Source organism: Chenopodium album, chromosome 16, assembly GCF_948465745.1.
Source record: "Chenopodium album chromosome 16, dcCheAlbu1.1, whole genome shotgun sequence".
In the NCBI taxonomy this organism is placed as follows: domain Eukaryota; kingdom Viridiplantae; phylum Streptophyta; class Magnoliopsida; order Caryophyllales; family Amaranthaceae; genus Chenopodium; species Chenopodium album.
The window spans coordinates 51,557,840-51,572,647 of record NC_137849.1 but is presented as its reverse complement, the minus strand read 5'-3'; the positions used below and the strand labels follow the sequence as shown (position 1 = coordinate 51,572,647).

The 14,808-nt window shown below is 35.3% G+C and overlaps 3 protein-coding genes across 4 annotated transcripts; 2 read left to right on the top strand and 1 right to left on the bottom strand.

The window, feature by feature from the left end:
• The first annotated feature begins 58 nt into the window (after positions 1-58).
• LOC145586975 (uncharacterized) lies at positions 59-2,863 on the top strand. Its single transcript, XM_081643971.1, has 4 exons — positions 59-218; positions 314-411; positions 1,676-1,708; positions 2,638-2,863. Exons 1-4 carry the CDS (start codon positions 133-135, stop codon positions 2,715-2,717), a joined length of 297 nt encoding a protein of 98 aa, XP_081500097.1. The 5' UTR covers positions 59-132; the 3' UTR covers positions 2,718-2,863.
• Positions 2,864-4,941: 2,078 nt separating this feature from the next.
• Positions 4,942-10,677, top strand: LOC145585911 (O-fucosyltransferase 10-like). 2 transcript variants are annotated; one of them, XR_014100754.1, is made up of 11 exons: positions 4,942-5,278; positions 5,674-5,749; positions 5,829-5,896; positions 6,075-6,163; positions 6,270-6,467; positions 6,802-7,006; positions 7,098-7,265; positions 7,520-7,687; positions 7,874-8,064; positions 8,276-8,780; positions 10,542-10,677. XR_014100754.1 is itself a non-coding variant. In XM_081642617.1 (10 exons), the coding sequence occupies exons 1-10, from the start codon at positions 5,027-5,029 to the stop codon at positions 8,487-8,489; spliced, it is 1,629 nt and encodes a 542-aa protein (XP_081498743.1). In that variant the 5' UTR covers positions 4,942-5,026; the 3' UTR covers positions 8,490-9,117. The 2 variants fall into 2 exon arrangements, 1 of the variants encoding a protein (XP_081498743.1); XM_081642617.1 differs by lacking the exon at positions 10,542-10,677 and having other exon boundaries at positions 8,276-9,117.
• Positions 10,678-11,254: 577 nt separating this feature from the next.
• Positions 11,255-13,175, bottom strand: LOC145585910 (uncharacterized). The gene is made up of 2 exons (XM_081642616.1): positions 12,420-13,175; positions 11,255-12,075 (listed from the first exon to the last, which is right to left on the bottom strand). Exons 1-2 carry the CDS (start codon positions 13,156-13,158, stop codon positions 11,453-11,455), a joined length of 1,362 nt encoding a protein of 453 aa, XP_081498742.1. The 5' UTR covers positions 13,159-13,175; the 3' UTR covers positions 11,255-11,452.
• Positions 13,176-14,808: the final 1,633 nt, after the last annotated feature.

The following is a 14,808-nucleotide window of genomic DNA, read 5'->3' as shown; positions in this document are numbered from 1 at the left end:
AAAAAAACGTGGCGCAAGTGCAGGATAATGGGCTAATAAAAATTGGAAAATTGAGCTTAATTGAAACGCAGAGAATTAATTAATCGATTGAATTGATCGGGTAAGGAAGAAGGTCCGAATTCAGCGAAAACAATGGCGAGTGGAGCAGAAGGAGGAGGAGGGGGCAAGGTGTCCTTCAAGATAACACTGACTTCCGATCCAAAGCTTCCTTTCAAAGTGTAAATTGATCTATCTCATACGATTTCGATTCGGATTCGGATTCTACTCTAATCTAAATTTAAAATCTGAGAAATCCAATTATAATTATAAACAGGTTTAGCGTGCCGGAAGCAGCCCCTTTCACCGCCGTCCTCAAATTCGCCGCCGAGGAGTTTAAGGTCCCTCCTCAGACCAGCGCTATCATCACCAATGGTACTTGTTTCTTTTATTTTTTCACCAATTCAACTCTTTTAGATCTTTCTTTTCTACTAGTAATTTTTCTGCTTCTTTCGATCTGAAATTACACAATTCAGTTTTTAGGATAATTTTTAGGATAATTTTAGGTTTTTCTTGCTATCTCCAATTAGATTACTTCCTTGTTGCAGTTGACGGAATAGTTGGATGGAGGAGAGTCATAGGACATTTACTTGCGCATTATAACATTGAATTTTTTGTTTAGTTTTATAGGCATGCTGGAAAAGGATCAATGCAATTTGTGATTTTTTTTTTTCAGGGTTGAACATGTATCAACCTGTTCATCCAAACATACCCCAGTTCATTTCTTTATTTTAGTATCCATTTTGTAGCATCATCATTTGTTCCGGAATGTCTACTGCCCTGGTATATTCATTCATCTTTGCGTTATCAGCCAAACAAGAAAGATTAAGAACTAGGGATAAACTAATCAATTAGATTATGAATCCTGCTATTCCTTTTTATTTGGCAGAGATATTGGATTACATTAAGCATCTAAAATCTTATTAATAAATCATCTTAGTTTTGATTCCCAAGGACTAAGCTTTCCATGTCTTTTGTACCTGTCAATTGAGATAAACTCTCTTTAGCTAGTGGGGTGATTGTCATGTTTAATAAGCTCCAAAGAAAATTATAAATATGAAATTGTTTGGGATAATCCATTGTTACGGAGTAGTAGAGAGGGGAAGAGAGATTTGGCACATGAGGTCATATTTTTCTCTAGTGCTTGTTATAAATGTGTGAATTGGACAAAAATAACCACTCTCCTATATTTATTGCCTCACTGTTTACCATGATACCAACTGTCTGAACTTTTGGAGCTTCATGGTTTGTGCATTGACTTCAGAACTTGTATACCTTGCTATATTCAAACATACGGTTATGGTGGTCCAGGCATATTTTTAATGTTCTCTAGACCAGGTTGTTAGTGGTATATCTATGTATTACTTGATTTTTATTTCTTAAGAGAGAAATAAAATACTGAATCATATACTTGTATATTATTTTTAAAAATTCAGCTTACTATGGAAGTTCAATAGTTGAGATGTATTTGGATGCAAAAGGGAACATGTATTTGTTTAACTAGGTTCCAACATATTGGTTTTCGTTACTCCGTATCAAAAAGAACAAACTTATTACAGTCTAAAAGTATTAGTGCTTTGATTTGAATTTTGCATTCTACTAATTATGTATCATTTTTTATTTTCTTTTCTAAACACAGATGGTGTTGGTATCAATCCTCAGCAAAGTGCAGGTAAAGAAAGTTTGTCAATTTATTAGAAGTTCTGTACCTACTGAAAGCCTTTGTGACAAAAATTACTTTTTTTCAAGGCTTCTTCTTTTGCTTACCTGTTGAAATATTTAATATCTGCTACATTATGTCTGCCTCAGTCACAGTGTGGCTGTGGCTAAAATGACATTTCGACATCAAAATTAATGATAGAAATGTAGGGAGTCGAATCTGATGTAGTTGTCTGGATGTTTTTCTGTTATCTCTTCGATCCTCATTGATGCATGTATTTGTAGTTTTGTCCTTCCAGCCATCTTTTCTTGTGCAATTTAGCATTGATTTTTTTAGAAAATAAGTCTTAGTGGCTAATTATGTCTTATCTTCTAATCTATTTTTCAAATTATAAAATAAAATTCAAAAATTGACTGTAAGGGTAATACTCAAATGCTTTGGTGAAGACTTGAATTTCATTATAGAGCATGGACTATTGTTATTTTGCCTGAGAGGCAATATTATTGCTACCCACCTATAGTAGATGGTATGGACTATTGTTATTTTACATTAGCACTCTGGTTAATGCTGATTTAATCTTGAACCTGGCATTCATTTAGACTGTAAATACGTTAACCTTGAGAACTTGTTGTGGTTATGAAACAAATTTAGCGGAGAGGATGGTCTTTGTGGTTATATTGGAGTCTATAATTTTATGGCTTTTGAAGATTCTTTGGCTTTTTTATATCTAGCTTCCGCTGCTACATTCTCACTATCTTCCTCTTCTCTCCATTTGTTTGAGTGCATATGCAAATTTGGTTTAGTATTTATTAGCCAATTTTTGGAATTTTGCTGAACTCATGTAGAACAATTGGTGGATGCTTAGAATACTGCTAAGAAGAATTTATCAAGCACAAATAGTGTTAATGATGATTAACTTATATTAACAATTGAATGTTTAGGTAATGTCTTCCTCAAACATGGATCTGAATTGCGGCTGATTCCCCGTGATAGAGTTGGTACTCTGCAGACCTCCTTTTAGATGATCTTGTCATAATAATGTTCAACTCAGTTATGCTGTCAGTGTATCTATTGGTTCCCATCTTTGATGTAAGAAATTCACCTCTTGACTAGAATAATGTCTTGGTTGCAAATGGGAGAAATGAAAAGTTTTGGATTTTGGATGAAGTTTGATTTGTATTTGTAGTTATTCGTTACTGCTTTATGAATTGCTCGATCGAATTTGAGAGGTCTTTTGGTGAGATACTTATGAAGAATAAAATGACTATGGCAGAAGGCCTATTCAGAGATAGCAAGGCAATTGATGTAGAGGGTGCATCATTCTTTAAAATTGACAGTAGACTAGACAGGCCCCCAACAGCCTTGCAGAGTAGCAGGCTCAAATGTAAATGCACAGTAACTTGCTAATAATGTAGTATTACCCATAAACACTTAATTGTGTGGCCCCATTCATTTCTCAATTTTAGACCTCTTTGTTTACAATTGTAGATGTTTCAAGGATATTAATTTTGGGTTGGAACTTTCAAACTGTAACTGCTTTTTTCCTTGTCATTTTTTAAAAAAAATAATTAAAAAATCCCTGAGTCACAGGGGTTGGCAACTCTTTAGATGAAGGACCCTTAAATTAGTGTACAATGTTGTCAGTTTCATCCAGCAATGAATGGTAGGTAGAAATCAAATCCATTAAAGAAGGTCTCTAGATCATGTGTCTGGCCCAAAAAGAAAAATAATGACTGAGTGTGGCTCTCTGACCTGTGCCATTTGGATGAATGCAGATTTATAACTATTTTTTATTTATGATAATTTACTCATAATCATCGCATAATTTGAGGTAATGTTGGACCAGATCTGTTTTATTTGGAACGCTTGACTGATTATTGAATTCTGATTAATGGCAGTTTTTATCTTTGACAACTTTTAGCCTATATTATGATTATGAAGTGTGTACACTGTGTAAATAATACTCAGTGTTTATATGAAATAGTACTATGGTAGGAAATACTATATACTTAGTGATTATATGAAATGGTACTGTGGTAGGAATTACTATATACATAGTGATTATATGATAAAGTTGGTGGGGTGAAGTTTGCGACATTGTCATATGTGTTTTACGTAAGAAGGTTCTTTTTATATTGTTTGACAAGCGGTGAACTGCGATTCATTGTTGCATCAAAGTAGCATTGAACAAGATTGTTGTCTGGAGGATCAACTATGTTCATTGATTTCCAACGCATGTTGCAAACGAATCGAATAAAGTCATTAGTGAGGAATAGTATTCATTCAAGTGTTGTTAAAGTTAAGTACATCCAATGAGCAATAGTAACTTTGTGTTCGTCTAAAACAAATGCACCTAGATGTGCGTGTGCACAAAAGATTCTCTAGCTAAGAAAAAGGAGCAATCAATTTTTCCATAATAATGTTTCAAGAGGGTTGATTTGGGGTAAGGAGGGGGAGGGGGGATTTGAGGTAAAAATCATTGGCTTTTACTATCCTATCCTACAATCCTTGCATTGGTGGCAATTTTGTATGTTTTTGTAACCATGTTAATATGACTATTGATATTGGTTGGCAATTTTTTTAACCACATTAATAAGACTATTGATATTAGAGATGCCAATGAGTTGAGATTTTGAGGTTATTTAATTTAGTCAATTCAAGCACGATTGTTGTTGAGTTTAAATGTTGAAGTTAATTTATATAGAAAATCAATTGGATTATTCTGAGTTTACAGGGATAATGAGTCTTGACCCTTAGTACATTAACATAGTGTTTAAGTGAAGTAGATAGACGAATTGTCAATGAACTCTTTAAATATTGGTTTCAAAATGGTAACTAAAACAATTTTAGCTGAGAATTATGGATTATTTTACTCATTTAAAGCTGTATTAAAACTGTAATGGTGTAGATCTCAGAGTAGAATACGGGGGATTAACAGTAACAAATCTCCCGAACATATTGGACAAGCTAAGATCCAATAGGATATACTGTGATGATAGATTTAACTAGTAGCGTAATTAAATCATAAAGGCAGTAGTATTGGATAAATATCAAGAGTAAAAATTTAAAAAATAAAAAAAAATTGAAAAAAAAAAGGTACTCGTAGTAGGCAAAAGGGTGGCCCTTTCCTCGCAAAAACTGATTGCAGATTTGCAGAGTTGAAAAGCCCCAGTAGTAGAGTATTTAGTGGGGTGTGCGCTGTTATACCCCTAATTTTGACACCCAAAACATCCATCCCACCCAAGCAGCAGCAGCAGCAGCAGCAGCAGCAGCTGCTATGCCTATGCATCCCTTTGAATTTATTCCTTGATTATTTTCTCTTTCGCAATTATGGAATCCACGACTACCCGCTCCAAACCTCGCCGTAAAATGATTTACGCCGGCATTGTTCTCCGGCGCCGGTGGTGTCTCCGGTACTGGTTGATCTTACCGCTGCTTTACCTTTTAGGTTTGATACTTTGTGCTCGTCCTCTCTCTCGACTCTTCTTCCCTCTTCCTCCTCCTGGCTCTGTCTACCATAGTCATCAGATCTTCCACAACCTTCGTCTCCGTATTCTCACCGACGATTCCCCTGCTATTCAGGTCCCAATTCTCTCTCTCTCTCTCTCTCTCTATTGTTTTTTCTTAATAATACTGAGTAGTTCGTATATTTGTTTGTATTGTATGTCAACTGTAGTAACATTGACTTCAATTTTACAGTGTTTTTTTGTATGTGCTTGTCTCGTTCAGTTTTTGATTTTACATTCCACCACTCCAATTTGTTTATATTCTTTATTTAAGAAATTAGAATGCTTTGTGTGAATGAATTATTGATTTCACGGGGAATTCAGTGTTAGGATTGTACACAATTGCTGATCCTGAATTTGAGATTGACTAATAAATGCACTTAGCTTTTTTTGGGATCACCTTTCAAATCGTAGCTAATTCAAATGTTACCTTAATTGGTACACTGGTTTTTTTTTTTTTTTTTCTCGCAGTTATCTAGTCTTTGGATGTATAAAAAATTGAAAATTGAAAAGCCTTGCAAAATCACGTACGAAGAAACACGAATGGGTAAGCAAATACATTATACATACTTGTACATGATATTTGATTATTCCTGAGCTGTCCTTGACGACTTTGCCATTCTCAGAGAGGTCAGAAAATAATGGATATTTGATTGTTGAGGCTAATGGAGGCCTTAATCAGCAGAGGTCTTCGGTAATACACTCCCACCTTTTTACTTACATTTGTCAATTTTTTATGATACCATCACTCTTTAGTTAAAGAGAAAAACCTTCAATTGTGGAACTAATTATTGGAAATGCAGCAAACACTATCGCATTTCTATGTAAAAAAATATAGTACAAATGCTGATTATTCTGTGTTTCTGATTCAGATATGCAATGCAGTGGCTGTTGCTGGGTTTTTGAATGCCACATTAGTAATTCCCCGTCTTGAATATCACAATGTCTGGATGGATCGAAGGTCTTTCATCTTGTCTTTCTTTTGCTTGGCTTTTCATTGAAATTTCTTTTTCATCATTTTCAACTTAGGTATCTGCCAGTCTCCTCATCTGCTTTTATTTTTTCAGTCATTTTGATGATATCTATGACGAGCAGCATTTTATAGACACTCTTGCTGGCTTTGTGAGGGTGACTCGAGAACTACCTAGAGAACTTATAGAACAATATGGTAATGAGATCAGTAATGTACCTATTGTCCAAGTCCCTGCTTGGTCTTCCATCAGTTACTACCTTGAAGAAGTTTTTCCCATCTTACGGAATCAAGGGTACGATGGTTTTCATTATTGCTTTCTTCATGAACAATTACTTTACTTTTAAGAGGCATGCTCATGATGATACAAGTTACCCTTCCATGACGTAACATATTACTTCATCCCATTTCCTACCATCTATATCATTTTTCTGAACATTTCTAAACAAAAATGAGTTAAAACTACAACATCACAGTGGGATTGTATGGAGTAAAATATGGTGAAGATCAAATCAGCATATGGTAGATTGAATTTTATTCTTGCTATGTGACATGAGGTATTCTTTACATATTGAAGTTGTTTACACTTTACAGTATAGTAATGATCATTATATCCTGATGTCAGCCAGGCTTGTTCGCATTGCTCCTTTTGCCAATAGATTGTCAATGTATATTCCTCCAGACATTCAGTACTTAAGGTGCCTTGCAAACTACAAAGCTTTAAAATTTGCACCTCCTATATCGGCACTTGCCAAAAGTATAATCAAGCGCATGATTGAGAAGAGTCCAAAATCCGATGGTAAATATGTTTCAGTTCACCTCCGTTTTGAAGAGGTATCCAATCTTTCTTGGAGCACGGTTTGTCCTTTTCTATCAAATGTTCTGATCGTTGCTAATTCTTATGTGGGTCTGACTTGACATGTAGGACATGGTTGCATTCTCGTGCTGCATATACGATGGAGGAAAGAAAGAACAGTTTGAAATGGACTTTGTCCGAGAGAAAGGATGGAAGGGGAAATTTAGACGCAGGGGCACAGTAATCAATCCTGGCCTCAATCGAATCAGTGGAAAATGCCCTCTTACCCCTGTGGAGGTATGTTCAATCTTTCACTCAAGCTGTCAAGCTATAAAGACCCTTCAGGAATCAGGATCGATCTCCTGCAATCTGCAGATAGACCTTTAAAAAGAGTGCATAATTCAATGGATCTTTTTTTATCTCTAGATATTTGGAACAAATAGTATAGATCTTTGAATAATAAAACCCAAATAACCAATAATTGGGGGTATTTGCACCTCTATAATCATTTATCTCACCTTTTCCTCCCATGTCGTTTCTTGTCAGCATAGGTTGGAATGATGCTTAGAGGAATGGGGTTCGACAACAATACATTGATCTATTTGGCATCAGGAAAACTATATCAGGAGGAGAGACAGTTAAGTCCCCTATTGGAGATGTTTCCGCTTCTATATACCAAGGAGTCTCTTGCATCCCCTGAAGAGCTTGCTTATTTTAAGGTGATTATTGCTATTTTCCTGGGACTATGAATAAGTTAATAGTGATCCAGGATGCAATTGATCATAATCATGATTAGACCAGATTCAATTATAAATTAGGTGCTTCACATTATTAGCTGTAGCTGTAGCTTCCATTTCACTGGAGTGATCACTGTAAAATCATTCGAACTTATTCACCTGTGACAGGGGTACTCGTCTAGATTGGCTGCTCTGGACTATGCAGTATGCTTATTCAGCGAGGTTTTCTTGACCACTCAGGGTGGAAATTTTCCACATTTTCTCATGGGTCATCGCAGATATATCTATGGGGGGCATGCAAAAACTATCAAACCTGACAAGCAGAAACTTGCTCTTCTGTTTCATAACACAAGCATCAGGTAACTGTCCCTCTTATCTCTTTGTTGAACAGCTAATCTGCACATCTTGTATTACGAATGTAATTTGAGCATGTACACTAGCTTTAAGTCTAATCACTTGTCCGAATTGGAACTTTGGATTGTTCATGCATATACTTCACACACTTCCCTCTATTTCAAAAATTCTTGGACAAATAACTCAAATGTGTGGGTTTAACAAATGTTTTGACAGTTGGCAAGAGATTAAGGATCAAGTCAAGGTGATGCTAGTAGAAAGCAACCGGGAAGGACTTATGATGCCAAGAATAAAAAAATCTAGCAGGCACAACTCAATTTACAAATACCCATTTCCGCAGTGTAGATGTCTTCAAGAAGCTCAAAATCTTACTGTAAATAGAGCAAATGTGGGTGATGTGCTGGATCACCAGCTAAAGCACATAATTTGATACGACTATTCTTTTGTGATACCAGCATGCCATGCCAAACGAACATACCTTGGTAATTAAGTATAGATAAAGGACCTAGTGGAAACTTCTGGACGAGGCCATTCTCCGGACTCCAGTGATTTTGCATGAGTCAGGCCAAGTTTTGTCTTAGAGCCACACCGGTAGAGGTATTATCATTCAACAAATTCTTCAAGGCTCAAACAGAAAGTCCATGTCCCATTGCTGATAGTTTGTGCCCGAATTCATTTAATCAAAGTGGGATACTTGCAACAGCTATGGACTCTGGTGCAGGTAATTTTATATCCATTATGATGATGCATTTGTAGTCAACATTAGGAGTTGCTGAATAGCAAAACCATGAGTTGATGAACCTGCAACCTTGAAAGGCTCAAAGCTAGGACATTCCTTGGGCCAATTTTGATGTAACCCATTGGGGCAACTACCCCTAAATTTAATTCGCTGTCCCTAATTGTTAATAATCTTTTTTGTTAGTTTAATACAAGTATTACAGTAGCCCCTCTAATAGAAATTTTCTGTTTGGAGATGACATGTTATCCTTCTTTTGTTAGTATAATAGAGTATTACAGACTTACAGTAGCCCCTCAAATAGAAATTCTCTGTTTGGAGATGACCAGTTAACCTTCTTTTGTTTTTGTTTGTATATTACAGTATCTGTTGTCGGCCTATAACAGGTAATTTTGTAGAATAGACCCTAAACATCTAATGCATACGGTCGTTTTGATCGTCTTATTAGGTGCTATATTTTAGTTTTGAGAGAAGATTGTCTAGACCTTTGTATTACTCTGTAAAATATATTCTTTTCGGTAAAAGAAAATTAGGTGCCATATTTAATTGAAAAAAAAAAAAAGAAGCAAAGTATGAAGTACTTATAATTAGAATTGGGATAGTGAACAAAAGAGCAAATGGTCCCTAGAGATTAAAGATTGAAGGGCCCTTTTGAGCATGAACCTGAACTTGAACCTAAACCTAAACTTGATCCAATAACATTAGCTCAATAATACTCCGTATTTTGATTAAACAAAACAATCTAGTAGAGTAATAATTAGATTGTGATTTGTAATTGCAAAATTCATTTACTGGAGGGCATCCCACTCCGGCATACTAGGAATCAGTTTCCTTTTCCTTTAATTTTATACACCGTAATAGTGAAAGCTGATCATGCGCATTGTCGCTGTAATGATTTCATATTAGCTTTCAACATCCCACTCCGGCATTCCCTCTACTCTTTGTTCATTATTATTCTTATTATCCACTGAAGCATCTTCTTTCTATTTTACCTTCTTTTCATGCTCTTTTTTTTTAATTTATTTGCTGTAATTCACCCAAATTTACTCTTTCTTCCTCCCCTTTTTCTGAAAGCTGAACACTGCAGCAAATCAAAAGACTAAAGAGCCCTGTAACATTTCACAAACCCAGCTTCCATTTGCTTTTCTTTTTTATGTAAAATAAAAAATAAAAATCCACAGCTGCATGTGTCACCCTCCTAAATGAGGTACTTTACTAGTGTAGTGACTACATTTAGTTACCTGGTCCTAAAGCCATTAGCCACTAAGCTAGGGTCACTCGAACCGAGTCCTGTGTGTGTCACTGTCTGTTAGCTCGACTAATTTAATGAAACAAGCAAGTACTATTGTAATTTCTATTCTATAGCAAAAGCAAAAGAGGGGGCATGCATACAAGTGGCAGTGAGTCCAGTCTCAGGACTCAGGCTTTGCAGTTTGCAATTGATAATGAGCAATAGAAATCAAGGCAGTTTTTGACTCCTGCATTAATTTATAAAAAGGAACACTTGGATTAAGCTGTGGTAATTCAACCCATACGATACGATGTATGCCAAGTGTTGTAAGGAATCTGGATAACTAACTTTAATAACCAGTCTTGCTTATTAGGGGGGCCGTGCCTTTTTGGTTTTTGGTATTAAACACTTAATTAACAGCAGCTGTACGCCCATACAACATTGCTTCATTTTTTGTTATTTCAACATCATTATACTTATCAAACTGCTACTGTCTGCTGCATTTGATTTAGCAGGCCTGGCCTTTGCCCCTTGGTTGTACAATTCAAGAATCATCAACTTCAACTATTAACTCTCAGCTTCCCAAGTAATACATACATACTTACATACGGTCATACGCTTTTGTTTACTTCTTTTGACATAAAGTATTTTTCAACTTTTATTTATAATGAACATGTTAAGTTCGTTTTTATAAGACTATAAGTAGAAGATAATGTTATGTTTAACACTCATCATAATTCCCATTTATTATAGGTCAAAGTATTGGGTTTGATTGCTCAAAGAAGCATGGATTTGGTGTTTTTAATTTATAGGGTCAATAATTTTGTTTGGTTGGGCACTTTTATAGGGGGCAATAATATTGTTAGATTGGACCACATCTAGCTTGTTTATGGCATCTGTATTACAACTAACAAACAGATTTCCATTTGTGATGAGTTGCAGTGACATCTCTTTCTCTTCATTATCTATTTCTAGGACATCTATTCATGCCAAACCGACCAGGCTTTTTTTTATCTCCCTTTTCTATCATAACTTTTTCTCTTAATAAGAGAACTATCAATGAATATCATCTTTCATTTTCTCTTTACTTCACAATAGACTCCAAACCATTACTATAAATCATCTAACTTCTGTCATTATACTTTTGAAATGAACTTATGAAGCTATTAATGAGATCAAATGAAATTATTTAACTCGCTAAGTTGATAGTTGGTCTTTTTCATTTTTTAAAGAGTTGACTGGGGCCAAATTAGAACAATCTTAACTTGCATTGCTTGGGTTTTCTAACCAAGGGCTACCATTTCCATGCACATTGCATATAATACAAAATATCATTAAAACGTTGCCCTACCCAAAGCTGAAGATATACAATAACCAAAGCATGTAGAAATAATCTACGCTAATTTAAGATCTCCAGCCCAAACATCTAAAACCCCCTATAGATAACAACAAAACAAGGCAGAATTGCCTTGGGGTTAAAAACATACAACTCATCCAAATTTGAATAAATTCCGGATGCTCCGGCCACCGAGTCATACTCCTCTGATCCACCGCCTTCTGGGCTCTTCTTGACCCGGCCGGCAATCACCCGGCACACCAGCATTGCCCTCCTCTCCTGCTCCTCTGAACCAACGTCAGCTCGATCATGAGCTCGCCCACTCGTGGCAGTCGTTAGTATGCCTTTGCCTGTAGGCCCCTCATCGGCTAGCTTAAATCCATTTTTAATAATGCTACAAACATTGCAATGTGGGATGGAATTACAAAGGTTGGAGGAGTCATTTAAACCTAGGGAGCACATAAATGTGGTGCAATGGAACCTTAGAAGCTCATTTCCATCAGCTATGCACCTAGCATGTTTTTTAGGGAGCCTTGTTGCCTTAAATTTAATTGAGTCCCTATATTCCTCAAACTTGTTGATGGTCTTTTGGGTGTTGTGGACTTTAAGAATTCTATCAATTTTGCATACTGGAGTTTGCTTCTTTAGCCAGCTTGATTGGAATATAATCTCTACTATATTCTTACTTGTATCCTCAGGACCCAGTTCAGATACTACACCAGAAAAACATAAAATCATCTTAGTCAAAGAAATTTTATGACATAAAAAGTATGAAAGTGCTCTAAAGTGCTTATGACATAGAGCAAAATTTCCATAAAGTGAGAACTAAACATTCTATACTTAAACAACAAGATTAATTAAATTGTAGTTGTCCATTACTTTTGTAGCTCACTTTCCGCCTTTATATCTTCTGAAACTAGACTGAAGCTAGAATCTTTACAAATGTAATATGAATAATAAATAGTGGTGTGTATTGTGATTAAGCATAGATAAGAAGTTGATAATTGAAAAATTAAGAGGAAGATGAGCTTGAATGAGACTAAGAAAGAGCAAGTACCTGCATGCCTGACAGCTTGATGAAGCTCCAAATTCTCAGGTTTCATGAAAACTTCACCGCAATGAGGGCAAGAACAAATAGTAGCTCTAAGAGAAGGATCTCTAGTGAAAGACAAAACAGGATCAACAACCATTCTACACTCATAACACCCTGAAAGTCTTCTAAATGGAATCCCTTTAATAGAGTAATTAGCAGCAGTAGTACTGTTAGAAGAAGATGATTTAAGTAAGACCCCATTATTGTTAGTATTGTTGTTACTAAGGTCACCCAAAACAGGAGATTTGATTGACCGATTTGATCCTTCATGGCTGCTGCTACTGGTGGTGCTAGTACTAGCATGGGTAGGACCACCCCTGCTTTTTCTCTGAAGTGTTTCAGGGGAAGCGGGTTCAGGCCTCTGCATCACTTTTGTGTTGTTGCAAAGTGACCCTGAACACTTCATTTTCTTATTCTTTTTGCTGTTTTCCTCCGGTATTGCTGGTTTTTCAGCATGCTTTTGCTTTTGCTTTTGCTGTTTCTTTTTCTGGGACAGTGATGCTTGCTCTTGCTGTGGTTGTTGCTCCACTTCGAGGTGCTTGCAAGTGAGAATGTTCCTCATTACCACCCATGAAGGTAATGCTGGCGACTGCGACTGCGACTGCTGCTTTTCTTTGTCATCTTCCCTCTGTGAAGGAGGTTGACTTCTTCTTGTTCTGTGAACTTCTTTTGTGAGCTTCCTAGGATTTCTTGTTTTGGCCATTGTTGGGAAGAAAGAAAAAACAGGTGTGAATTTTCTATTTCAAGGTTAACTAAGGTCACATGGGATAGTTTTAAAGCACAAGTGCTGGAAAAGCAGATAGATGGTTGCAAGTTAAAGAAGGGCAAGAAAAAGAGGGAGAAGCCAGGAAGAGGCCTTGCTTTTTGTGAATAATTTATGGCTGCATTGCTTGGATTTGAGATTGAGATTTATGAGGCCAACTTTCATGATTCACCCTCCACCCTCCTATATGGCTATTAGGCTATATACTTGTTTCTTTATTATAGTGTGTTTAGCTTGGATTTTAATATTTTTTATAAATTTTCCACTATATAATTTGATACTCCGCACATTTTTAAACCATACTTTATCTTTTATTTTAGTTGATACAATTCTTTAGTTATGTTTGTCAATTTTAAATTTATTCTTAGTATGTATTATGTAAATTAACTTTTTATATTTTTTGGGATAGAGGTTGAAAAAAAGCATAATACTTACGAAGTATATTGTTTTTAAATATGACATGTATCTTGCAATTAACATTTAAATTTTTTAGAGAAAGCAAGTTTTAAAACTTAGTTCTAATCCTTTTTTTTTTAAGCCAGCCCAAAAATGTCCAGCAATATAGCATCATTTGCATTAGGAAATTTTTCTATCCAAACTCTCATGTCCTCATAATCTCTAGATACATGGGCTAATTTATGTGTCACTCCATTTGAAACAATTAGAGCTCTATTTTGTTTACATTATTTCTACATACTTTGAAATTTAAGATAAGTTCAAATATGTTACTTCAATTTTATTTAAATTTATTTTTACTTGAAATTTAGGTATTATTTCAGTTAATTTTAGTGGATTCTTTCTTCTATATGAGTTATGTTACTTCAATTTTATTTTAATTTATTGTCAATTCCTATAAGGGCTATAACATACTCCGTATTACCCTATGCGTTAAAGATGTTATAGAAGCCATTCTAAATTCCTTCAGTTAATCATGACTGCATTCTCATTATAATCCTTCTTAATCTTGTTCTTTTTCATAAGCACTTCTCGTCTAGTGTACCTCCTCCAGTATTTCATGTTGTTCTTTCTACTTATAATCTTTTTTTAAAACAAAATTGGTCAAAGTGAAAAAACAATATGAATCAAAAGGAGTCTTAAAATTTTGATTTAATAATTATAACAAAAACAGGAGCAATGTTCAATATTGGTAATCAATTTGGAACTATAATCTGGCCGTTGAAACAAAAGAATCTCAGTGACCAAAGGATGTATAGGGGAGTGCATTGCGCATTGTAGTATCATATATAGATCATATCATTTTTTCTTTTTAATAATAAAATTGACATACAATTTATACAGAGTAAGAGACCATTGATGCACAAAAATTCTACTCATAACTCACAAGTGACTCACAGGAGACCATCACAAGAGCCAAGGAGAAACTTTAATATAAAATTATAATATGAACTAAAATAATACTCCAGTAACAACTTATAGAGAGCTAATTATAGTGCATTAATAGTGGTGCATAGCTTAGCATGGCCAAGCTATATAATATACATACACGTAATAGTAGTTGTTGGTAAGCAAGAAAGTTAGTGCAGTACACTAGTACAGTAAGAGGAATTGATAGAAATAGTGTACGTAGTA

What these genes read in the sequence shown, in the direction of transcription:
- LOC145586975 (XM_081643971.1), top strand. Translation starts at nt 133, where the DNA reads ATGGCGAGTGGAGCAGAAGGAGGAGGAGGGGGCAAGGTGTCCTTCAAG. An exon ending in CAGCGCTATCATCACCAATG is followed by an intron (nt 412 to 1,675) that starts GTACTTGTTTCT and finishes TTCTAAACACAG; the next exon opens with ATGGTGTTGGTATCAATCCT. An exon ending in CAATCCTCAGCAAAGTGCAG is followed by an intron (nt 1,709 to 2,637) that starts GTAAAGAAAGTT and finishes TTGAATGTTTAG; the next exon opens with GTAATGTCTTCCTCAAACAT.
- LOC145585911 (XM_081642617.1), top strand. Translation starts at nt 5,027, where the DNA reads ATGGAATCCACGACTACCCGCTCCAAACCTCGCCGTAAAATGATTTAC. An exon ending in GTACGAAGAAACACGAATGG is followed by an intron (nt 5,750 to 5,828) that starts GTAAGCAAATAC and finishes TGCCATTCTCAG; the next exon opens with AGAGGTCAGAAAATAATGGA. An exon ending in CCCATCTTACGGAATCAAGG is followed by an intron (nt 6,468 to 6,801) that starts GTACGATGGTTT and finishes GATGTCAGCCAG; the next exon opens with GCTTGTTCGCATTGCTCCTT.
- LOC145585910 (XM_081642616.1), bottom strand. Translation starts at nt 13,158, where the DNA reads ATGGCCAAAACAAGAAATCCTAGGAAGCTCACAAAAGAAGTTCACAGA. An exon ending in TCAAGCTGTCAGGCATGCAG is followed by an intron (nt 12,076 to 12,419) that starts GTACTTGCTCTT and finishes TTTCTGGTGTAG; the next exon opens with TATCTGAACTGGGTCCTGAG.